Source organism: Nomascus leucogenys, chromosome 18, assembly GCF_006542625.1.
Source record: "Nomascus leucogenys isolate Asia chromosome 18, Asia_NLE_v1, whole genome shotgun sequence".
NCBI lineage: Eukaryota > Metazoa > Chordata > Mammalia > Primates > Hylobatidae > Nomascus > Nomascus leucogenys.
The window spans coordinates 101,487,602-101,512,598 of NC_044398.1; the positions used below are offsets into that span (position 1 = coordinate 101,487,602).

At 52.0% G+C, this 24,997-nt stretch overlaps 2 protein-coding genes across 10 annotated transcripts in view; one reads left to right on the plus strand and one right to left on the minus strand.

Moving 5' to 3' along the window:
• Nucleotides 1-7,476, minus strand: part of CRAMP1 (cramped chromatin regulator homolog 1) — a 67,218-nt gene extending 59,742 nt beyond the window's left edge. For 6 of the 8 annotated variants that reach the window (XM_030798342.1, XM_030798338.1, XM_030798336.1 and 3 more), the window contains exons 1-2: nucleotides 5,604-5,656; nucleotides 4,846-5,192 (exon numbers count right to left, since the gene is read on the minus strand). In XM_030798342.1, coding sequence (XP_030654202.1) covers nucleotides 4,846-5,192; nucleotides 5,604-5,623 — 367 coding nt within the window. In that variant the 5' untranslated portion in view covers nucleotides 5,624-5,656. Of the gene's footprint in view, nucleotides 1-4,845; nucleotides 5,193-5,603; nucleotides 5,657-7,180 lie in introns of those variants that run through there. The other 2 variants (XM_030798341.1, XM_030798340.1) reach the window with 2 other exon arrangements.
• A 1,515-nt stretch (nucleotides 7,477-8,991) lies between these two features.
• The window catches only part of IFT140 (intraflagellar transport 140), a 99,239-nt gene continuing 83,233 nt past the window's right edge, over nucleotides 8,992-24,997 (plus strand). Inside the window, exons 1-6 of one of the 2 annotated variants that reach the window (XM_030797798.1) lie at nucleotides 9,153-9,186; nucleotides 11,518-11,643; nucleotides 12,719-12,896; nucleotides 15,911-16,132; nucleotides 23,698-23,819; nucleotides 23,969-24,111. In XM_030797798.1, coding sequence (XP_030653658.1) covers nucleotides 12,750-12,896; nucleotides 15,911-16,132; nucleotides 23,698-23,819; nucleotides 23,969-24,111 — 634 coding nt within the window. In that variant the 5' untranslated portion in view covers nucleotides 9,153-9,186; nucleotides 11,518-11,643; nucleotides 12,719-12,749. Of the gene's footprint in view, nucleotides 9,187-11,517; nucleotides 11,644-12,718; nucleotides 12,897-15,910; nucleotides 16,133-23,697; nucleotides 23,820-23,968; nucleotides 24,112-24,997 lie in introns of both variants that reach the window. The other variant, XM_030797797.1, reaches the window with a different exon arrangement.

Below are 24,997 nucleotides of genomic sequence, written 5' to 3' on the forward strand. Positions count from 1 at the left end.
TCCAGGTTCTGAAGCTGACCTGAAACCTAATGGTCTCCACGACACCCTCTGGGAGTCACTCATACTGGCCCCTTCTCTGCCGGGACTCCCACCCTCAGTGCCTGCAAGGCTCAGCGTCCTCCTGCATGCTCTGACCAGCGCTGTCTCTCTTGAAGATTCTCCCTTTCCCCGCCTACAAATATTTGAGAGAAACACAACTAGAATTCCACTGTTTGTACAAAAGCGTATGCCCTCTTCATCAAACACCAGCAGATTTTCTAATTGTATCCTGTAGGTACTGCAAGATATCCCAACTAAACTACAAACTCCTGGAAATGTCTCCTTTTTTCAGCGTTTCTCACGTGGTTCTTTAGTGTTAAAAACGCTGTTGTGCCGGGCGCAGAAATCCTAGCACTTTGGGAGGCCGAGGCAGGCGGATCACCTGAGCTCAGGAGTTCGAGACCAGCCTAGGCCACATGGTGAAACCCCATCTCTACTAAAATAAAAAAAATTAGCCGGTGTAGCAGCGTGCGCCTGTAGTCCCAGCTCCTCAGGAGGCTGAGACAGGAGAATTGCTTGAACCTGGGAGGCAAAGATTGCAGTGAGTTGAGATCGCACCACTGCACTCAAGCCCAGGCAACAGAATGAGACTCCGTCTCAAAAACAAAACAAAAACAAAAAACAAAACCCCACTGTTGTTACTTTTGTGACAAAGAGCTTCTATACACCACTTTATACGATGTTAATTTTCACATTTCTGACTTTGCTATCTGGAATCATCTCCCTGTTATATCCTTACATAAGCCAAAATAAGACACAAAAATGAAAACCCAAAAGTCTACCTCATTAGACAACTTCACAACAGACACCACAGAAACTAGTTTTAATACTAAAAGTATACAGGTATTTGAAAAGCAGCTCAGCCTTCAAACCAATGTTCAAATTTTGCCTTATCTACTTTATCTTTTTTTAGATTTGTTTTGTTTTTGAAACAGGGTCTTGCTGTGTCACCCAGGCTGGAGTGCAATGTCCACAGCTCACTGCAGCCTCCTACTAGCAGCCTCAGGTGATCCTCCCACCTCAGCCTCCTGAGTAGCTGGGACTACAGGTACAATCTTTTATGAGACATCTTTTTGAAACATCTAGGAACTACAAACAGTCCACAGATTATACAAAATATAAAGAGTGAATTGTGCACAGTCATTTACCGATTCCTACACACAAACGACTGTCACTTCAGACTACATAACCCTATTCTGGAGATGGTGCATTTCCCCATCCTTGATGGAAGTGAAGTTCTTCGGGGTGAGTGAGGGGGACCAAAATAAGCAGAGGCTCTCTGTCCCCACCCCCAGTGTTCTCTCATCCCATCTGCCCCAGCAGAGCACCAGCATTCCTGGACTTCTACTCACCCCACAGGTAGGCCCCCCCCACCCCGCCAGCCTGTGCAGCTTCCTCCTGCAGTCCTGTAATCTTGAAGCTGCATGCATTTTTCATGGCAGAAACACCAGGTGCCTGTTAAATACCTTGTGGCTTAAGGCAGGTGTTTATTTTTATATTTATTCATTTATTTAGAGACGGAGTCTTGCCCTTGTTGCCCAGGCTGGAGGGCAATGACGCAATCTCCGCTCACAGCAACCTCCACCTCCCGGGTTCAAGCGATTCTGAGGCAGGTGTTTATTTTATCCAAAAGATGGACTAGTTTGCCCAGGGCTAGCTGGATCATGAACTGGCCAAATAGGGAAAGGTATCAGGACTCTGTCTCCTGACCGATGTCTTTCAGATGGTTTCTGCGGCTCTAAGCCGAAATCTCCAGTGCGTCCCAGGGTCACGTGGGTGGTGTAGTAGAGCTGCAAGAATGTCTGTTTTGGGATTTCTGGTCTGCAGCTTACCTTCTGTTTAGGTTGAGCATGTGACTTAATCTACTTCAGGTTCTGTACTCATTTAAAAGCAAAATTACAGAGATGCAAGATGCCTGGCACACCGGCACTAAATCCCAGCTACCATCCCTTTATCAATGCAAGAAGATTTAAATTTGAAATTGTACTAGAAAAAAAAGCATTTTTCACTGAAGTCAATAAAAGAGTCTCTTCTTCCGAGAAAGAAAACACACTCGCATGCAGAAAAGCCAAACAAGGAGACTTTCCTTTTCTCCACAAGTCCTTTCTTCCAAATTCACTGTAAGAGGCTCAGGCCCACTGAGACTGAAATTGGCCAGGGCAGTAAGTAATCAACGAAAGGAACTGCCAGTGATTGAGCTATGTATTCCTTAGACATAATCGAAGTTACACCATTTCCAAGTGAAAAATTGAAAAATGAAGTATTGATCGTTTCCTCCCTGACAGATGCTCACCACTCCAGATGCAGATTTCCCCGGAATGTAAGAGGATTCTCCCCTGAGCATCGTTCTCAAAGGTGAGCTAAAGACTGTTGCGGGGCAACTGCCACCACCTGGCCTTCTTTTCTGACGGGTAATGGAAGCAACGACTGAGCGGAGGTCTCTCCAAAGACTGGTGTCAGAGGATGTCCTGGGCACAGTGAAGTGCCTCCCAAGGCACCGAGGAACCTGAAAGCAGAGAGCAGCGGACAAGCAGCCTTCCTTCCCGGGAAGCTCCGAGGCAGACAGTGGCAGAGAAGTTCTGTGATGCAAAGGAGACCCACTTCCTACTCCTCTCCTAAAAGCCACCATTACAGCTTAGCTTATTATTTGCTTAAAGATGTATTTGCTTGTGGCCAGGCGCGGTGGCTCACACCTGTAATCCCAGCACTTTGGGAGGCTGAGGCGGGTGGATCACAAGGTCAGGAGATTGAGACCATCCTGGCTAACACAGTGAAATCCCGTCTCAACTAAAAATATGAAAAAAAAAAAAAAAAATTAGCTGGGCGTGGTGGTGGGCGCCTGTAGTCCCAGCTACTTGGGAGGCTGAGGCAACAGAATGGTGTGAACCCAGGAGGTGGAGCTTGCAATGAGCTGACATCACACCACTGCACTCCAGCCTGGGTGACAGAGTGAGACTCGGTCTTAAAAAAAAAGATATATTTGCTTGCTAAAGTGGGATAATGGATATGTCATGAGGAGCACAAATTCTAATAAATTTGCATTTTATTAATATTAAAACATAATGAAAAGTCCCACGCTTCTCCAAGCCACACAATGGGACAAGAAGCAGAGAAAGAAGTGCCAGCAACCTGAGCGTGAGGCAAGCTCAGGAAACCTTCTGCACCTTAGCAAGCCACTCTCTACTATACAAACAAAAGCAAGCCTCCCCTCATCCCAACTGCCAAAAATCGACCTGATCACTAACGTCTCAGCAGCACTTCACTTATACATACAAGTAGCCACGTACACGTCTGAGAGTGCTTTCATACCAATGCACTATTTCATTTTAGCAGCCGCACTTCAAGGGGGTGAAGCAGCTGCTCTCATTCCTTGCCTCACAGGTGAGGACACCCGACAGAAAAACATCTCCAAGAGGGTGAAGGGGCAGAGCAAGGTTGGAGGCCAGGGACATGGGGGACGAACGCCGGCTGGACTCGAGGTCCAGGGCTTCTGAACCATGAACAACAAACCTTTGAAGGAACCATGGAGCTTATATGAGCTTAGACATATCTGTAACTAGCAATAAAAAACTAGTAACAAGCAAAGCCACTCATGTTTTCCAAATTGATCAGCAACTTTCACATCAAAATAAATTCATACGAGGCAAGTTTTAAATTCTGAAACATGCCAAGTTATCTTATATTTACATATTTAAATAAGTATCCTTATATCAGAATTCTTTACCGATGAGCAAGGCCATGATTCCGGAGGCCAGCCTTCTTTGGTTGAGAATGCGGCAGGAGAAGTGGGCTCAATGGAACACATTTGGCACAGATCTCCAAAGCAGGTTCTCCATTAGTTCCTAACATATTTCCTTTTCAAAACTACCAGGACCGTTCACTAACTTTAAATGAGCATTTCCCAAGGAAGGAAGTGAAAGATTTTTTTTTCACGTGAAACTCACTGGAAGCTGATGTTATATTTGCTATTTATACAAAGTGCTGCAAACGTGGTCGGAAACAAAAAGAATCAAAGAGTCATTCACCTGTGTAAGGAAAAGCACAAGGCTGAAATAGAAATAAAAGCAGACAACAATGAAGGACTGGGACATGGAGAACAAAACTAACATGCCGTTTTCTTACTATCTTGGCAGAGACTCCAGCTAAGCAGCAACATTCTCCATCACCTCAGAATACAAGGGCGAACACTACAAGCTGTTGCTTGTTCGTGTCAATCGTTTTCACCACTCTTCCCTTTATTTGGCACAGAAGTAAACCCCTGTCGCAACTCAAAGGGCCCTGTCTCTATGCCTTTCCTACTCTCAAGCCAGGAGCACTTGAAGGAGAGGTCAACGAGTTCAAGTCAGACCCCAAGGCTCCTTTCTCCGCTTCTTATCCATCTTCCCCCAGAGAGTTTCAAAAGCCCGCTCCTTTGGTGCATCTCCACCACCTGATGTCTGGGAAAGAGATACAGCAGGTATTTTTTTCTCTTCCCCTTTCCCAACTATTGTCCGCTGTTTGAAACAGAAAACCACAGAAAACCATCAGTGATCCTTTGGAAAGGAAACAGCTTTAAGGGATCTCTTCGACTCCCCCAAAAAAAAGGATACTCACTGCCTCTTCAAAGAGTTTAAATATAGAAAGTCGCAGCCTCTTCGAAGGAGAGAGGGGACACATGCCCGATAAATGCCACCCAAAGTGAGGGCCTCAGTGCAGGCCGCGGGATGGGTGAGCTAGGGTGGAGCCCGGCTGGGGCGAGGGGTTCCTCTCCCCAGCGGCACACCCCGGAGAGGGGCTGGGGTCTCCCAAGGGGACTGGCCGCCCTACCTTTTCCGCGGGGCCCCGAGCCACCAGCGTTGCTGCTCCCCACAGCGCTCGGAGGGTCCTTCCTTGGCCTCTTGCTCTGCGGCCGCACGCTGGACCGGAGGAAGTGGTGCTGGTCCTGGGGGCTGCCCTGCGGCGGGGACGGCGCCTGCGGCGCGCCGGGGGGCGCGGGGACGCCGTCGGCGCCGGCCCGGGGGGTCTTCTCGTCCCTCTTTGTGCCGCTGCTCTCCTCGGCCGCGTCTGCGCCGCCGGCCCCTTCTCCTTCCAGGGACTCCTCATCGGCCGCCCGCTTGCCCAGCTTCTTGAGCCCGTCCTCCCCGCTGCCGCCGTCGCCCAACTTCACTGTCATCCTGCGGCCGGGAGAGGGGAGGCGGCCGGTGAGGCGGGCGCAGGCCGGGAAGTTTAGCGGCCCCGACGCGCTCTCAACATGGCCGCCGTTGTTTGTTCCAAATCCCCTCTCGGCGGCTCGGCCCGGCCCGCCCGAGCCCGCCCGAGCCCGCCGCGGCCCCTGCCACCCCCGCGCCGCCGCCCCCGGCCCTGCCCACCGGCCCGGGACCCTCCTGGGCCTCCCCGAACGCCCCCTGGCCGAGGCCCGCGTCCAGACGCCCGGGGCAGCGGCGGGAGGGCGCGACAGCTCGGCAGACCCTGCCCGGCCCCGGCCCCGGCCCCGGCCCCGGCCCCGGGGTCTATGGGAGCCCCGGCGCGGGCGCGGGTCTTTTCGGTTGCGGGTCTGGGCCGCCGCCCCGCCCGCAGCCACCTACCCGGCGGGGCCGCGGCTCATGGCCTGGCCCTGCGCGCCGGCCTCGCTCCCTGCGCCGCCTTGGCCGGCCGGGCCGCAGCCCCAGCCCTAGCCCCTCGTCCCACCCCCTCCCCGCCCCCCGAAAGGCGCGGGGCTCCCGGGCCCCGCGCACCTGCCCCGCGCGCCGGCCCCCAGAGTTGGCCCCGGAGGAGGGCGGAGGAGGCCGGATCCACCCCGGGACGGGAGAAGCGCGGGCTCGCCTGCCTGCACAGGGAACTCCATGGTGGCCCAATGCCGCCGGCCCGCCTGCTTATTTTAAAACACACATAAAGAATAATCAGCTCCGGGTCTCTGGGAATCTTCTTCCCAGGGTGGGAAATGTGAGCTGCTGCGGGGATTTACCAGTTAAAAATGCTTTTGCAACAAAGGAGCCTGTTGCATGGAACAGGTTGGAACCACCCTGGAAAGTGACAGCCCAGTTATGTCCGGGTCCAAGTGCAAGAAGCGGTAGAAGACAATGGTGTTAAAACTCTTGGCAACAATTAATAAAATTATTGCATCAACTTTGCTACCCACTGCCCTGTAAAATGTCAAGAACAAAGTGCAGTGACTAAAAATGCTGCAGCCCAGAAAGCAGAGCCACTCAAAAATAAACTCAGAGAATCAGGTACACACCAAGAGCTTCAGCCCAGAAACAGTCCGGGACGGGCACGTGTGAGGAAGCAAAAACGCTGAAGATTAGATTCCTCAGCAGATACTGACCCTGCGTTCAACACAACTGTTGAGAACGGGGGCATTTCCACTTCCAAGGAACACACGATCCAGGCACCAACACCAACCACGAAATACAGGGACGCGGGCGAGGACCTCTCTTTCCGAGAGATGGGGAAATGGCTTCAAAGTCGCAATGATGCCCCCACTCTGAGATGCAGATCACACAAGGATCCGTGGCCGTTTTCTCCTGTCGGAATTGCTCTAGGGAATCTCTTGAGTTCACGCTAGTTTTAAAAAAGTCTGCCAAAGAACAAAACCACCCACGACAAACACCCCAACTTAAGGGATTTCGTGGCAGGACTTCCCACTCTTCCTCCTCAACCCGCCTCTTTCTACTCAAGAAACCCAAACCCCAAAGACCTCGTCTCGGGCTGAGGACCCCGCTGCCCAGGGACCGCCCGCAGGCCACCCGGGACCCAAGCAAAACAAACTCGGCCACCAGAGTGAACTCGCCCGCTCGCCGGGCTCCACACTCAAGACGCCGACCCAGCACGGGGAAGCGCTTTTCGCCACTGAAAGGACCGACGCCGTCCAGACTTTACCCTAAGGGCCAACAAAAGCAGGGGGATGGCCTTTTCGCGAGAACCTCGAGACCCTCCAACGAGACTGGATCATTGTCGGAGGCGCAGTCTCCTCCAGCCCCGTCCCGCTCCGCACCGGCTCGCGTCTCGGGATGGGAACGCAGAAGCCTCCTCGCCCTGAGGCTGGTTCTGGCTGTACCCGGCGCTGTGGAAACGACGCCTCCCCCCCGTGCTCTCCCGCGCCCCCGACAGGACCCCCCGGCCGGGCCTCGCCATGACAGCCCCAGCGCCCAGCCTTGGTCACCTTTTTCATCAACGCCGGGCGGCAGCCTGGCTTCCCGGGGCCTCCCCGGGTGCCCGCAGAACCAGCCGGGCCGGGCAGCCCCGGCCCCCGAGCGCCGGCTACAGGCAGGCCGCGACGCCGGGCTGGTCGTCCGCCTCGGAAGCGACTGGTCGAGCGGCGCTAGCCCCGGCACGTCCCCTCCGCGGGCCGGCGCGCGGCTGACGGGGCTGCGGAAGCAGATACTGCCGCCGCTCAGCCTAGCGAAGCCGGCCCGCCGCCCTCAGCAGCAGTTCCGGCTACGGCGGCCGGTGGGGACCGCACGGACGGCGCGCGGGGGCGGGGCCGGGGAGCGCGGGCGCGCGGGGCGGGGCGACGAAAGCGGGGGCGAGCACCCGCAGTGTTTCTTCAGGCGCGTCTCCCCAAAACGGCGCTCCCATTGGCTAGCGCTGGGCGGGTGCGCTCGCACGTACCAGCCCGGTGGGCGTCGGGGGCGAGCCCGCGGCGCCAGTACTGTTGTGACGCCAGCCTCGCGACCTTGCGGACTGTGCGTCTCTTTGGATTGGTGGACAGACAGCCAATAGGCCAGGGCCCGTGCTGTGATTGGCCGCAGTAGTATTGACGGATACGTGAGAAGAAAACGCCGCGGTAGCTCGGAGTGTGGAATCGGGCGCGAAGCTGAGTTCTGAGAAGCGTGGAAGCGCGTCTGAGGCAGTAGCGCGCACACTTTCCTGGGTGGAGTGTGTGCTTCTGCGCTACGTTAGCGTGGCCGAGCGGCGCTGGGCACTTGGTCATTTTCTTCTTCATAGCAAGAAAGCAGAGGGGTGTTTTTCAAATTCTAGTGTTTCTTTCTTTTTTTTTTTTTTGAGACGGAGTCTAGCTCTGTCGCCCAGGCTGGAGTGCAATGGCGCAATCTCGGCTCACTGCAAGCTCCGCCTCCCGGGTTCAAGCGATTCTCCTGCCTCAGCCTCCCGAGTAGCTGGAATTACAGGCGCCCGCCACCATACTCGCTAATTTGTGTGTTTTTAGTACATACGGGGTTTCACCATGTTGGCCAAGCTAGTCTCGAACTCCTGACCTCAAGTGATCCGCTCGTCTCAGCCTCCCAAAGTGCTGGGATTGCAGGCGTGAGCCACCGCGCCCGGCTTAAATTCCAGTGTTTCTTTTTCTTTTTCTTTTCTTTTCTTTTCTTTTTTTTGACTCGCTCTGTCGCCCAGGCTGGAGTGCAGTGGCGCGATCTCGGCTGGCTGCAGTCTCCGCCTCCCGGGGCTCAGGCGATCGTCCTCGCTCAGCCTCCTGTAGCCGAGACTACAGGCGCCACCGCGCCCGGCTAATTTTTGTGATTTTTTTAGAGACAGGATCTCGCCATGTTGCCCAGGCTGGTCTCGAACTCCTGGGCTCCAACGATCCGCCCGCCCCGGCCTCCCAAGCGCTGGAAGCCCAAGCGCGAGCCCCGCGCCCGGCCGCCAGCTGTTTTCTGGGGGGCGCTCCCTGCCTCGCTCCGCTCTGTGGAGTCCGGGGCCCGGCGATAGAACCGGCCCTCAGTCACCCAACAGCTCAGGACAGTCACCCAACAACAGCTCAGGACACTGCCGAGCGCATCGACTTTCCCAGAAACGCCTGACCCACGCCCTCCACTCCGAAACTAGAAAAGCGGAGCCCAGCGAAGGCCTGGGCCGAGACTGCCCGGTGCTGGAAAGGCCCCGCTTCGGGATGCACGGGAGGGGAGGATGCCGCGGTCGATCGGGGCTGTGACAGCGCGCCCTCGATACAAAGGGGACCCGGACGCCGGCCCGGCGCCGCCTTCTCTCCTAGAAAAAGCTCGTCCCGCTTCTCGTAGAGCGGAATAACCCGGCCCCCGGCGCTCGGGCCGCGGAGCCGCACGTGCGTGCCCGATCACCTTCGGCTTTTCCCGGCCGCTCGGGGCGCTTCGGGCGTCCTCGGGACAGCCTCTCTCACCTTCGGCTATTTCCGCGTTCTTGGCGCGCCGTTGTCCCGGCAACGCGCGACGGCTCAGCGGCCTGGCAGAGGTGAGTGGCCTTAGGGCTAGGGCGGCCGACCCAGGTCCTCAGGAGCCAGGCGGGGGTTTGGGGCCGAGGATCTGACCGGTGGCGGGCGTCGGGACCCTCCCGTCTCCTCCCACGATCCCGGCGCCGCCGAGTCCCCGCGGCCCCTCGCGGGTCCCATCGAGGCTGGGGCGGGCTTGGCGCGGGGTCCAGGTCGCCCGTAGGACCATGGCTGTCGCCCCCGCACGGCCTCGAATCGCGGCTGATTCCGGTCGCTGGGAGAGTCTCTTTGGAATGGGCGGGGTGGGGAGGTGGGCGGCACCATCACAGCCCCCAGGTGAAACGGGACAAACGAGAGATGCAAAACAAAAACATTCTATGCTTGGTCACACGCTGGGTCGGCCCTGAGGGTCGCGTTGCATCAAACCGCCAGCGCATGGCTTCTCAGTTCCGTCCGCTGGATGCAGCGAGGACCCTGCGCAGGCCGGAGGCTCTGGACTGTGGCCTGGAGGGCGAGTCTTTGTAGGGTGGCCCCGAGTGCCTGCCCCCGAGAGTCCACCGTGGAGCCCCATCCCGGGGTTCCCTACTCAGCGTCACCGAGGAAGGCTACTCAAAGCCCTGTGACCCCGTGCCGCCTAGCTGAATGGCTTAACAGATTCTTTCCCAAAAACTGGTTTAATGGAGGCACTTGTAGAGGCTCTGGAGACGCTGGACGCCTGAAAGTGAGAGGAGTATTTCGGTTACAATAAATACAGTTTTTCTCCGGTTCCCCAAAGTTGATACATTTCCCAGTTTTATGTTCCAGAGACTGGGACTTTGTTTCAAGAAAAGGAAGGGTACTTGTTTCCGGCCTGAAGCTATTATAGATTGTCATCAAGTACATAACTATTTTATTGTCAGCCATCTCCTCCTTGTGTTAACTTTTAAAATTATACTGATAATATTCATTTTGGGAACTTGTTAAGATGCAGTTGAAAGGAACTATGAACAATTATATTAATGCATTGTGTATGGAACTCATTCAGGCAGGCCTGCAACCCGTTTCTTATATTAATACAACAGGAAGAATCTCTCTCCTTGCTAATACACAGCTTCATCCGCGCAGGTCCTGTTCTGTGCAAGGCACTGTTGTAAGGAGCTGGGAATACTGGGTGCCTCCTGCTCTCTGGGGAAGATAATATGGGGGGCAGTGTGTGAGCAGTGAAACTCACATTTACGGTAAAGTCCAAATGCAGCCACGGAGAAGCGCAACGTTGTATGGGGACACTGGGCAAGAAGCACAGGACAAAGGCAAAGCCATCAAACCCTGAGAGAGCTCCCTTACCCAAAGCCCGGGGGAGGGGGGGAACCTTGAAAAACCCCAGGCAGGAAAGAAAGTAATTAGGACGGTTTGCCTTCATAGTTATTACAAAGTGTTGTCCTAACGTATCACTCACTTTTCAGAGAAATATTTTCACAGAGTAAACTTGTTAGGTACCAACCAATTTCCCATAGCCCAGGATTTGTAACCTTGGCTGGCTGCAACATGTTAAAACTCTTTTTTTTTTTTTTTTTGAAACAGAGTCTCGCTCTGTGGCCCAGGCTGGAGTGCAGTGGCGCGATCTCGGCTCACTGCAAGCTCCGCCTCCCGGGTTCACACCATTCTCCTGCCTCAGCCTCCGGAGTAGCTGGGACAACAGGCGCCCGCTACCGCGCCCGGCTAATTTTTTGTATTTTTAGTAGAGACGGGGTTTCACCGTGTTAGCCAGGATGGTGTCGATCTCCTGACCTCGTTATCCGCCCGCCTCGGCCTCCCAAAGTGTTGGGATTACAGGCGTGAGCCACCGTGCCTGGCCAAAATATGTATTTTTTAATTTAAAGGTTTCTTTTGCTATTTTAAATTGCCCAGGTTTGGATCTGGAGTGTTTGTTGTTTGGGTTTCTTTTTTTTTTTTTTTTTTTTTTTGAGACGGAGTGTTGTTCTGTTGCCAGGCTGGAGTGCAGTGGCACGATCTCAGCTCACTGCAACCTCTGCCTCCCAGGTTCAAGAGATTCTCCTGTCTTAGGCTCCAGAGTAGCTGGGATTACAGGCATGCACCATCACACCTGGATAACTTTGTATTTTTAGTAGAGGGGAGTGGCGTTCGCCATTTTACCCAGGCTGGCCTCGGCCTCCCAAATTGCTTGGATTACAGGCATGAGCCACCGCGCCCGTCCTGAATAATTTTAAATGGTGGCAAACCCGGCTACAAGTATGTTCTTCTCTGCCAGTTAACTTCCCCAAATTGACTGAAGTGTTAAAAAGTGAGCAGTAACCAGACCGTCACTTCATTTATCACCCTAACCTGCCTGAAAAGGGATGATATATCTTTTCCAGATCTGAAAGGAAGAATGAAAGAGAGAGATTAAGTTCACGTAATTGATCAAGCTCAACTTCTCACAGCTGCTGCGGCTGGGCATTCTTGACTCTCTGATAGAGGAAGCCTTCTGTCTTCTACCACCTGTGACTCAGAGGGAGAAGACAGTCTTTGATTTTATGCTTTATTGGAAATTGAGTACTGGTTTTTTTCTGTACCAGTACTCTCTTCTGGAGCAGTTTGCTTTTATTTTGTTTGAAAATGTTGTTTAAAAGGGAGCGGTGGCTCATGGCTGTAATCCCAGCACTTTGGGAGGCCAAGGCAGGAGGATTGCCTGAGCTCAGGAGTTCAAGACCAGCCTGGGCAACATAGTAAAAGCTTGTGTCTACAAAAATTATTTAAAAATTAGCTGGGCATGGTAGTGCATGTCTGTAGTCCCAGCTACTTGAGAGGCTGAAGTGGGAGGATCACTTGAGCCCAGGAGTTTGAGGCTGCAGTGAGCCGTGATCACATCACTGCACTCCAGCCTGGGTGACAGAGCGAGACTTGGTCTAAAAAGGAAAAAAAAGGCAACTACAGAAATAGAACTTGTTGGGCTGGGCGCGGTGGCTCACGCTTGTAATCCCAGCACTTTAGGAGGCCGAGGCGGGCGGATCACAAGGTCAGGAGATCGAGACCACAGTGAAACCCCGTCTCTACTAAAAATACAAAAAATTAGCCAGGCGTGGTGGCGGGCGCCTGTAGTCCCAGCTACTCGGAGAGGCTGAGGCAGGAGAATGGCGTGAACCTGGGAGGCGGAGCTTGCAGTGAGCCAAGATCGCACCACTGCACTCCAGCCTGGGTGACAGAGCGAGACTCCGTCTCAAAAAAAAAAAAAAGAAATAGAACTTGTCCTTATTGTGACTGGAATGAAAGTGACTGAGGATTGCGTGTGTAGTTAGGCTGCAGGCCTTTTCTTTCTTCCCTTCTTTGACGGCCATGTGTTGTATTCATTTCTGTCACAGCCTGGGTGATTCCGGATCTAACTGCTTCTCTTCTGCATTTCTCCCTGTTGGAGATCTCCTGGCATCAGGTTGCCTGCTCAGTCCACAAGGCATTTTCAAGTTGCCGATGGTCTTCCGATGGTGGCTTTGGGATGCTTCCGTTTTGTCATTCCATGTACAGTCATTTTGTTTGTTTTATTTAAAACTGATTGGACTTGGTCATTTTTTTTCCCTGCAGGTTTCAGTGCTGAGCAGGCCTGAGTTCCGTCATGGCCCTCTACTTTGACCACCAGATAGAAGCCCCAGATGCAGCGGGGTCACCCTCACACATCAGCTGGCACCCTGTCCATCCATTCTTGGCAGTTGCTTACATCAGCACAACCTCAACAGGCAGCGTGGATATTTACCTGGAACAAGTGAGTGCTCAGAAGCAAGGAGCCTGACTGTGGTAGCTTCTGGCCCATGTTGTTTGTGTTGCTGTTGTGCTCATGTGTGTGCACACGTGTATGTGTGCCTATGGGTGTGTGTCTGTATGTGTGCATCTGTATGTGTGTATATGTGTGTTGGTGTGTGTATGCACATATGTGTGCATCCGTGTGTGTGCGCACACGTGGGTGTGTGCATATGGGTGTGTGTGTGCATCTGTATGCGTGTATGTGGGGGGGTGTATGTGCATGTGTGTGTGTGCAACGTGTGTGTGTGTCTGTGTGATGTATGTGTGTGTGTTTTCAAATGAACTCTACTCTAGCTTATTCATGAAGAAAACAGCATCCATCAGGCCAGGCGCAGTGGCTCACGCCTGTAATCCCAGCACTTTGGGAGGCCGAGGTGGGTGGATCACTTGAGGTTGGGGGTTCGAGACCAGCCTGACCAACATGGAGAAACCCCATCTCTATTAAAAATACAAAATTAGCCGGGGGTGGTGGCACATGCCTGTAATCCCAGCTACTCGGGAGGCTGAGGCAGGAGAATCGCTTGAACCCAGGAGGCAGGGGTTGCAGTGAGCAGAGATCACGCCATTGCACTCCAGCCTGGGCAACAACAGCAAAACTCTGTCTCAAAAAAAAAAAAAAAAAAGAAACAGAAAACAACATCCACCATCAGTTTTCACAGAGGTCAAATCCCAGTATTATCAAAGCCCTACTATGTGGCAGTTCTTTCACCCTGGCTATTTTGGTGGCTTGGGGACATGTTTAGGAATTGTTAATGCTTATCAGCATTAAGCCACTATCAGTTCACGGTCACCACCAGAAATGGCCCCACAGTGCTGTTCATGGATCCTGAGGCATCTTCCTCTGTCAATGAAGTTGTGGTGGCAACAGGGAGCCTGCAGAGGGCTGAAGAGTGAGTGGAGGAGGAAACCTCATTTTCTTATTTATTTATTTATTATTATTTTTTGAGATGGAGTCTCGCTGTGTCGCCCAGGCTGGAGTGCAGTGGCACGATCTCGGCTCACTGCAAGCTCCGCCTCCCGGGTTCACACCATTCTCCTGCCTCAGCCTCTCAAGTAGCTGGAACTACAGGCGCCCGCCACCACATCCGGCTAATTCTTTGTATTTTTAGTAGAGACGGGGTTTCACCATGTTAGCCAGGTTGGTCTCGATCTCCTGACCTTGTGATCCGCCCGCATGCTCCATAGTGGCCATTTGGAACTCTAATCATTTCCACAAACTGGGTGGCTTTAAACAACAGAAAGGTTCTCTGGCAGCTCTGGAGGCGAGAACTTCGAAATCAGGTGTCAGCAGGGCCCGCTGGCTCTGAAGGCTGAGGGGAGAGTCTGCCCCAAGCTGCTGTCCTGCTCCTGCTGTTCCCAGCAAGCCTTGGTGCTCCCTGGCTGGCAGATGTGCTGTCCAGCCCTGCCTCTGGTGTCATCCGGCCTTCCCTTCTGTGTGTCTGCGTCTCTTCTCCTATTCCTAAAAGGACACCAGGCATATGTAACTAGGGCCTGCTCTAATGACCTCACCTGAGCTTACCCATCTGCAAAGACCCTGTTTCCAAAGGAGGCCATGTCACAAGGACCAGGGGATAGGACTTCCACATATCTTTGTGGGGACACAATTCACCCCCTAACAGAAACTTTCCCCAAGCTCCTCAGACTTCCATAACCACCCTCTCGGTGCCCGGTGTACCTCACACTCCACAAAGAAAATGAAGTGCCGGGCGCAGTGGCTCATGCCTGTAATCCCAGCACTTTGGGATACCGAGGTGGGCGGATCACAAGGTCAGGAAATTGAGGCCATCCTGGCTAACACAGTGAAACCCCGTCTCTACTAAAAATACAAAGAATTAGCTGGGCGCGGTGGCAGGTGTCTGTAATCCCAGCACTTTGGGAGGCTGAGGCGGGCAGATCATGAGGTCAGGAGTTTGAAACCAGCCTGGCCAATGTGATGAAACCCTGTCTCTACTAAAAATACAAAAATTAGCTGGGCATGGTGGCGCGCACGTAGTCTCAGCTACTTGGGAGGCTGAGGCAGGAGAATTGCTTGAACCTTGGAGGCGGAGGTTGCGGTGAGCTGAGATCACGCCAGTGCAGCACTCCAGCCTGGGCTACAGAGTGAGACTCCATCTCAAAAAAAAAAAAAAGAGAAAACACAGCACATATCTCACGATCTGTCATTAGTGACGTCACGACACCACACAGCCTTTGAAAAGCTCCACTGTAGACGCGTGAGAGAAGGAGAGTGTGAATGGCACTAACCTGTCACTTGTTCTGAAAATAATTTTCACCTTTCAGATCCCTGAAAGGGTCCTGGGGTTTCTGGACCACACTTTGAGATCCTTGGGGCCACAAACCTCACCTGCTGGCTCGCTGCTGGTTTTTGTAGATAAGGTTTTATGGAACCCAGCCACACCCACTAAAATGCGTGCCAGCCATCCAGCAGCCATGGGGAGGAGGTGGCACTCCATGACAAGCTGGTTGGGATTGTCAGCTGAGCACAAGTTACCTTCTGCTTTGGTAGCTCGGCTAGGGGCAAGGTTGGTGCGTTTTTATGAAAAAGAGTCTACTGAGAACATTGCCCCATTGCCTTAATAAATAGCTTTTCTACCTTGTCGCCAATGTGGAGTCCACAGATCACACAGTTCTTTTTTGTTTTTTTTCTTGAGAGAGAGTCTTGCTCTGTCGCCCAGGCTGGAGTGCAGTGGTGCAATCTGGGCTCGCTGCAACCTCCACCTCCCGGGTTCAAGCAATTCTCCTGCCTTAACGTCCCGAGTAGCTGGAACTACAGGCGCCCGCCACCACATCTGGCTATAGTAGAGACGGAGTTTCACCAAATTGGCCCAGCTGGTCTCGAACTCCTGACTTTGTGATCCTTAGCCTCCCAAAGTGCTGTAATTACAGGAGTGATCCTCCGTGCCTGGCCTAGACAGAAGTTCTTAACAGTAGCTGTCCCTCTCTGAACTGCGGGATTTTGCCTCTTGTCCGATGCAGGGGGAGTGCGTGCCGGATACACATGTCGAGAGGCCATTCCGGGTTGCTTCCCTGTGCTGGCACCCGACGCGGCTGGTGCTGGCTCTGGGCTGGGAGACTGGGGAAGTGACGGTGTTTAACAAGCAGGACAAGGAGCAGCACACGATGCCTCTGACGCACACGGCCGACATCACCGTGCTCAATTGGAGCCCCAGTGGAAACTGCCTGCTGTCTGGGGACAGGGTGAGTCAACACATGCAAGATGCTGTTCTCAGACCTTGGCCTTTTCTGACCACGCTCAAGAGTATGAAAGATCAAAATATGTGAACTGTGTTGTTCCCAAATTCAGTTGATCTTGTCAGATGCAATTGTAGATTTTGTTTTATATTGGAAGCAAGGCTTGAAAATTTGCCACTCTGTGGCAAAGGTCCCTAGGCCTGTTTGTCTAGCTCGGGGCTTCTTAACCAGGATTGGTTCTGCCCCCCAGGGGACATGGCAGTGTCTAGTGACATTTTCTGTTGTCACAATTTGGGGGAAGGATTCAGCCGGACCCCTGTGGGTGGGTGGTGGATGCTGCCCACCATCGCACAGTGCACAGGACAGACCCACAGCAGAGCGACACGGTGCAGAGGCAACTGAATCACAAATACATGGCAGAAATGTTTTAATGTGTTTACTTAATTAACCACAGGTAACACATGCACGTGTTCCAAGATTCAAAAAGGGTAACAGGCATCTAGAGTGAAGGCTGAGCCATGTCCTGTCTCCTCAGTCCCCTGGCTGCTGCCCTCCAGCACACACAAGTGCATTCTTACCACCTCTCCTGCTTCTTCAGGCACACACAAGTGCATTCTTTCTCTCGCTTGAGATTTTGAAATTTCTACATTATGAGAGGAGTTGAAAGAACAGTGCAAGGGCACGCATCCACCCTCTGTGTCAATTCGCCAGCCGTTCCCACTGCCAGGTCTGCTTTCCCTCTTGCTACACGGGTATTTTTCCTGAGTATTTGTGAGTTTATCACAGATATGATGCTTCAGCCCTACATGTTTAGACGTCACTCTCCTAAGGCCTCGGGCATTCCCTACACAGCCACAGTAGAGTTCTCACACTCCAGGAAATGTACCAGTGACAGTGCTGACATCCAAGATGCAGTTTATGTTCACATTTCTCCAGCTGTCCCAGGAATGTCCTCTAGAGCAGGATCTAGTAAAGGCTCATACATTGCATTTCACGGTTATTTCTCTCTAGTCTCTTTTTTTTTTTTTTTTTTGTGATGGAGTCTTGCTCTATCGCCCAGGCTAGAGTGCAGTGGCACGTTCTCAGCTCGCTGCAACCTCTACCTCCTGGGTTCAAGCGATTCTCCCGCCTCAGCTTTCTGAGTAGCTGGGATTACAGGCGTGTACCACTGCGCCCAGCAAATTTTTGGTATGTTTAGTAGAGAGGGAGTTTCACCATGTGGGCCAGGCTGGTTTCAAGTTCCTAACATCAAGAGATCTGCCTGCCTCGGCCTCCCAAAGTGCTGGGATTACAGGCGTGAGCTACCACGTCTGGCTAGTTTTTTCTCATCAAGAACAATTCCCTGGTCAGTCTGTTGGTTAGTCTGCCTGCATTCCTTCCTTTTTTCCTCCCTTTCCTTTTTTTTTTTGGTCTTTCATGAAATTTACATTGTGAGAATGTAGACTGGTTGTTTTATAGACTCTCACTCAAGTTGGCTGTGTTTGTCTCCTCATAATCCTTTCATTTCAAACATTTTTGGCAGAAATATCACGTAAGGGACATTGTCTCCTGATTTCCTCATTCTTTTTCACATAAGTGATGGCGTCCTATACACACTGTCATGTCTCTTGCTTTTTTCATTTTACAGTGTATCCTGGTGATTCTTCCATATGGGTAAATAGTAAACTTCCTTGTTTTCTTTAAACCAGCTCTTCTTTATATGAATGTTATTATAATTTATTGAACCAGCCCCCTGTTGATTAACATTTTGGTGGTTTTCAATCTTTTGCTAATTAGACAATGGTGCAGTGAGTAACCTTATGCTTTTGCCATTTTGCACATGTGTACATTTACAAAAACACCGAGAAGGGGGTGCAGATGGGTCCCAGGGCATGCCCTGTGGCATAGCGGATGCCCAAACCACTGTCCTTGGGGCCTGGACCAGCTCATAGTGCACACCAGCCTCTCTCCCTAGAGAGTTGTGTCTGAGTAGCAAAACTGCTTAGAAAAGTAGTATCTCAGAGTGTTTTCATCCAGAACCGTTCCCTGGTGGGTCTAAGTGTTTCTTAGAATTCTCATTTATGTTTCTCTTGCTATCAAGGATGAATATCATTTATAGGAGCCATTTGTGTTTCTTTTTTTTTTTTTGAGACAGTCTCTCGCTCTGTCACCCAGGCTGCAGTGCAGTGGCGCTATCTTGGCTCACTGCAAGCTCCGCCTCCTGGGTTCACGCCATTCTCCTGCCTCAGCCTCCCGAGTAGCTGGGACTACAGGCGCCCACCACCACACCCGGCTAATTTTTTGTATTTTTAGTAAAGATGGGTTTTCACCGTGTTAGCCAGGATGGTCTTGATCTCCTGACCTCATGATCTGCCCGCCTCAGCCTCCCAAAGTGCTGGGATTACAGGCATGAGCCACCATGCCCAGCTTGTGTTTCTATTTCTGATCATATTATTCGCCAGTTTTTTTTTTTTATCAGGTTGTTCCCATTTTCTGGATGATTTTTCTTCTGCTTTTCTGTTCAGTTCCCACAGGACATTGGCCTGTCCCCAGATTTCTACTTCCTTGGTAATCTTTCCTACTCCCTGCAGTGGAACCGTCTGCCAATCCCACAGTAGTATAAAATAACCCAGGATCATTGACTTTTGTAATTCTCAGCTTGACTGTATTAAGAAACAAGTAAGCCAGGTGTGGTGATATGCACCTGTAGTACCAGCTACTTGGGAGGCTGAGCCAGGAGGATCACTTGAGCCCAGGAGTTTGAGTCTAGCCTGGGCAACATAGCAAGACCCCATCTCTTGAATAAAAGAAAGATAGAAACAGCTAGCAAAATAGATTATCCAGGCATAAAATGAAACCCAGGTATCAGTTGATCAAGTCTTCTGAGTCAGAATATTTAAGAGCAGAAATGCCTAATCCTTCTAAGAAAATCTAAAATTGTGCTGGAACTAATTTAATAATGCGTTCAAGCAGGAAGAGAAGTAATAACGAGGGAACAACTCTCGGAACTCCATGCTGCAGAGACATCTCTTCCCCAGACTTGGTGCAAGGGGCTTCCCTGCTCTTCCACCAGAGACCCTGTTGTGGTTACCGGTGGAATCAGCCCAGACCAGCTGAAGTTAGAGGTGCACTTAACCTGAGGCCACTGGGGTATCCCACAGTCTCCCAGGAGAGCACGGCCAGGTTAGGACGGCCTGCTCCTGCTCCGTGTCGCAAGTCCAGACCCAGGGAGGGGCCTCAAAGTCCAGCTCAGGCCAAGTGCCCACAGTGCACCAATCAGCAGTAACCGGGGAGGCGGGCGATCCCTAGAAAGGGATTTCCCACTAAGTGTCCTTAGAAGTCCCATCAGTAGAGAAGAGGAGAGCACATTAGACGGGCCAGGCCACTCACGCCTTCTGGGGAACTCCTGCGAAGCCAAGTCTGAGGGTCAAGTAAACCCTCACCTGATGCGCACCCTGATGTGGGGCCAGCCAGCCTTTAGCAAAGCTTCCCAGTGACGTGCCGCTGGAGAACCCACCACTTTAACTGGCACTTTGATGCCATGATGCACCCCCAAGATGCTCATCCAGCACACGCCACTTTCCCATTAGTCCCTTAGTCCACTTAACTCCGGCTCTTCACAAGGAGAGCTGGTTTCTCACCTTTGGGGTAGCTTTTCTTTAGGGTCTTGCTGTGTAAAATTATACTATGTGAAATAACATAGAATTCACAAGTGGTAGAGAGATGCCCCTCAGGAGTGGTGAGAGGTACAAAAAAATGAAGGCAGAGAAGACCCAAGCCTGGACCCTGGGGCAGCTCAATGCTAGAGTCGGGTGAGGAGCAGAGGGTGCAGCCAAGGAGGTGGAGGTGCCTCAGGCTCAGTTCTACGTCTTGTACTTCCTGCTCACATTCCTGGATCATTGGGCGGAAACCTGAGGATCAGGAATATTTGACTCATTGCGTCCTGTGATTTCCTTTCTCCTGAGTTAATGGAAGTTGAGCTCTTGATGGTAGACACCTGTCCCTCTCTCAGAATGAGGGTTTACTTCCATCCTCCTGAGCAGAGATCTCTGCTTTTGGGTGCAGGAGCTGTAAACATTTGTATCCAACAACCTCTTCCCCCAGAGCAGCAGCCTGGAAACTTGGACATTCCAGGTGGCAGCCTGGAAACTTGGACATCAGCCTGTCTGATGATGTTCAGAATGCTGGTTAAGTGGTCAGCTAGAAGCTGGTATGTGCTAATAAAGATCTCTAAAGTCACTTGTGCAAAAAATCAAAACAAAACAAAGCAAAACAAAAAACTAGCAGATGACACGTGAAGGGCACAGGAATGAATGCCGCTGAGGATGTGGTGTGCATAAAATGCTTTGCAGACACGGGAGCCACTGCGGTCCTCGGCTCCAGGGAGGAGGCTGGGAGGGGGATGGGGGGGTCATTCGTTTTCATTTCTATCATTAGGTGGGGTTTTTTCTCAATATGCAAGCATTATTTTTAAAATATTTTTTAAAAATTACTAAACACAAATACACCAATAGTGGTTTTGTTTGTTTGTTTGTTTGTTTGTTTGTTTTAGACAGAGCCTCACTCGGTCACCCAGGCTGGAGTGCAGTGGCGGGATCTTGGCTCATTGCAAGCTCTGCCTCCTGGGTTCAAGCAATTCTTGTGCCTCAGCCTCCCAGGTAGCTGGGATTACAGGCATGCACCATCACACCCGGCTAATATTTGTATTTTTAGTAGAGACAGGATTTCGCCATGTTGGCCAGGCTGGTCTCAAACTCCTGACCTCAAGTGATCTGCTCACCTCGGTCTCCCAAAGTGCTGGGATTACAGGCATGAGCCATTGTGCCTGGGCTGCCTAGTGTTTTTATTCTTGTCTTCATCAAGCTGTTAGAGTCAAGAATCATATGATAATATACACTATTCCTATGATGTGTACTTACATGCCACATGCTGTTTTAGATCTTGCAAAACCTTTCTTAGAGGTTTCTTGTGTAAGTTTCCTTTTTTGTTTTTTCTGAGATGGAGTCTTGCTCTGTCGCCCAGGCTGGAGTGCAATGGCACTGCAACCTCCACCTCCCAGATTCAAGTGATCAGCCTCCTGAGTAGCTGGGACTACAGGCACGCACCAACATGCCTGGCTAATTTTGTATTTTTAGTAGGGACGAGGTTTCACCATGCTGGCCAGGCTGGTCTTGAAATCCTGACCTCGTGATCTGCTTGCCTCGGCCTCTCAAAGTGCTGGGATGAGAGGCGTGAGCCACTGAGCCCGGTCTGTAAGTTTCCTTTATTTTATTTATTTATTTTTTTAATTTTTTTTTTTGAGACGGAGTCTCACTCTGTCGCCCAGGCTGGAGTGCAGTGGCGCCATCTTGGCTCACTGCAAGCTCCGCCTCCCGGGTTCATGCCATTCTCCTGCCTCAGCCTCCCGAGTAGCTGGGACTACAGGTGCCCGCCACCACCCCCGGCTAATTTTTTGTATTTTTAGTAGAGCCAGGGTTTCACCATGTTAGCCAGGATGGTCTCAATCTCCTGACCTTGTCATCCACCCGCCTCGGCCTCCCAAAGTGCTGGGATTACAGGCGTAAGCCACCGTGCCTGGCCTGCAAGTTTCTTTTAAATCTGACATTATTTGAAAATACTCTTCCTGTGTACAATAAAAACCATGTTATCCAGCATTTGGGGAGATTGGAGTCGGTGCTGCCTTAAAAGGTGGTGGGAAGAAGAGCGTACTGTGGGCTAAAGTGCCCCCCAGTTTTGGGCCAGGAAGCGTCCCCTGGGGAGTGCTTGGCGTCAGAGCAGAAGAGCCATGCACCCTGACTCAGATTGAGATGCTGCCCTTGGGCGCCGCCTAACCGCATCCCCTAGTCCCGGGAGGCCCCACCAGCTGTCCCTGTGGAGCCGTCTCCCCGTTCCCGGAACTTCACTCACCCTTGTCTATGCCATGCATTTGCGACTGTGATGAGTTTAAATTGAGCATGCCGTGTACCCAGCACGAGGACTTCGCTTCTTACCCCATTCTCCAGTAAACAACCACGGCTCCTTGGAGAAATGGCTGATTCCAGGACTGGAATAGAGAAATGAGTCTAGGCCAGGCGCTGTGGCTCACACCTATAATCCTAGCACTTTGGAAGGCAGAGGTGGGAAAGTTGCTTGAGCCCTGGAGTTTGATACCAGCCTGGGCAACATAGTGAGACTCCATCTGTACAGAAAATACAAAAATCAGCCAGCTGTTGTGGTGAGCATCTGTATTCCCAGCTACTCGGGAGGCTGAGGTGGGAGGATCACTGGAGTCCTGGAAGCAGAGGCTGCAGTGAGCTATGATTGCACCACTCCATTCCAGCCTGGGCGACAGAGTGAGACCCTGTCTCAAAAAAAAAAAAATTTTTTTTTGAGAAATGAACCTAGGTAATATTAGGGCACCAGAAAGGAAGTGCTCACCAAACCCAGGTAATGGGGGCACATCAAAGGGACAGAGAGGCCAACTAGAGAGCTTAAAGCTGGCACAATGTGAGCAACAGAATACACGAGGCAGCCTTGGATGATAACCCAGCATGGGAAGTAAATACCCACGTGTCCACCCTGATGCAAACACAGGATTGAATGAATGAGTTAATGGTGGTGAAGAGGCAAATCTCCCATGCTGAAGAAGCCCGGGTGGTTTACATGGATGCTCCACCCCGAGGGTAGGGCGTATCTCCCACTCCTCAAGTACGGGCTGCAGAGAGTGACTTCTTTCTGAATAGGACAGGATGGAGGGGGATCCAGGGGAAGAGCTACTTCACAGTAGAGAGACCCCACAAGCACAGCCTCCACCAGGTGGTCAAGGTCAATGCCGGCAGTGACCAGTCATGGGGACGCAGCACGCAGAGAAGGCACCTCAGCTTTATGCTCCTCCTCCCCAAGCCCTCCACCCCAGGCAACTAGGAGAAAAACTATCAACAATCCCAGTGGAGGAGCATCCCATGATATACCCGGCCAGCAGGTCTCAAACTGTCCAGGGCCTTAAGACAAAGAGCCTGAGACACTGTCATAGCCCAGAGGAGCCCAAGGAGACATGGCAGCCAGATGTCACATGGTGTCCCAGCCTGGCCAACATGGTGAAACCCCATCTGTACTAAAAATACAAAAATTAGCCGGGTGTGGTGTCATGCACCTGTCGTCCCAGCTACTCAGGAGGCTGAGGCAGGAGAATTGCTTGAACCCAGGAGGCGGAGGTTGCAGTGAGCCAAGACCACACCACTGAACTCCAGCCTGAGTGACAAAGTGAGACTCCACCTCAAAAAAAAAAAAAAGTTTATTTTAAAAAGTTGAATATATAGCAGTTGCTATCTCTAGGCATGGAGATGTGGAGACGCTCTGCGGAAGAGTTTCCAGTTCTTTCTTTAAAGACTTTTGAATTGTTTGAAATTTTCATGGTGTATACACAGTAGTTTTGTAACTTTTTTAAATAAGGAATATGCATGTGTCCTGTTGCACAGTTCAACTTTTGCCTTCCACCAGTCACTCTGCCAGGACACCTGTCCTTCCACCCATCACTCTGCCAGGACACCTGTCCTTCCATCCGTCACTCTGCCAGGACACCTGTCCTACCACGTGGTGTTGGGTCTTTCCAGCTTGGTGTCTTGCTCTTGTGGAGGTTGGACCAAAGGGGCCGAGTGCGAGGGACGCCCCTGCTGAAACTTGAGTATGGGAAACACCTCACGCACTGCATCTTCCGGCTCCCCGCTCCCGGCGAGTAAGTGTGGGGCTTGCCCTGTGACCCGTGCATGTGTTTACATCAGGGGAAGTGGGAAGCGGGCTGCTCCTGACCCAGGAGGGGCCCCAGCCCTGAGTTGCTGTAGGAGTGGCAGAAGAATCTTGACTTCATGTCGTGTTTGCTTTCAGGGACCTGCTTCAGTTGGCAAAGGCAGCTGTGAGTGGCGATGAGAAAGCCCTGGACGTGTTTAACTGGAAGAAGAGCAGCTCTGGAAGTTTGCTGAAGACAGGATCTCAGGAGGGACTGTGGTTCTTTGTCAGTCTGATGGATGGTGAGGAACTTTGGTTGTGATTCTCAGGGGTCCTAGCATTTTAGGGGTGTCTGGTAGGGAGTTTAAACTCACAGATGGTGTTTCTGCATAGAACAGTAATGGTGATAGCAGCAGGCTGCACGGAAGGATGACGTGTGCCAGGCGGAGTGCTGCAGCCGCTCTCTGCAGCCGTCCATCCAGTGTTGAAATGTTGCCCTCGCTTTGTTCTGATAGACAAGTTGAGCTTTGCTTGTGTTTGAAGGGTTTTCATGAGGAGGCTTTTAATCCGCATTTACAGGCTGACTGCATGGCACCAGAGACAGTTTTGGAAAATTCTTTGGTGGCACCCCTGGTATTCAGTCTGTGTAATTATCAAGCACCTCTTGTATGCCAGGTACTTGGCTAGGGTGTGGGAATGAGGTGTGAGCAGGGCAGGGGGTTTCACTCCAGCCTGCGGCCCCCGGCCAGCCTTCACGGGGAGGTCAGCGCTGGGCACCGTGTGGCTGGTGTTCAGCCCGTTCTTCCTCACTGTACGAGGGGGACAGGCTGCCCAGCCAAGGCCAGAATAAATGCAATATGAAGTTAAAAGAAAAAGCGCATCTCTTAGAGCCGTGTGACAGTGGCCCAGGTGTGTGGGTTGCTGGTGTGGCTGAGGAGATGAGAGCCACACAGAGGTGGCCGGGTCTCGGGAGAAAGGAGGCTTTTGCTATCGGTTTCACCAAGCAGCCAGATCTGGACAGGAAGATGAGAGCAGACGGGGCTGTGTGGTTTTTGTAATTTTTAAATAAGGGAAATCTTTCATTTTAGAAGGTGAAGACATAGAGCTAATGGAGGGGGGACATTGGGAAGATCCCAGTGGGGACATCCGAGTGGGCACAGCACCGTGAGATGGCAAGGAGGGGGTGTG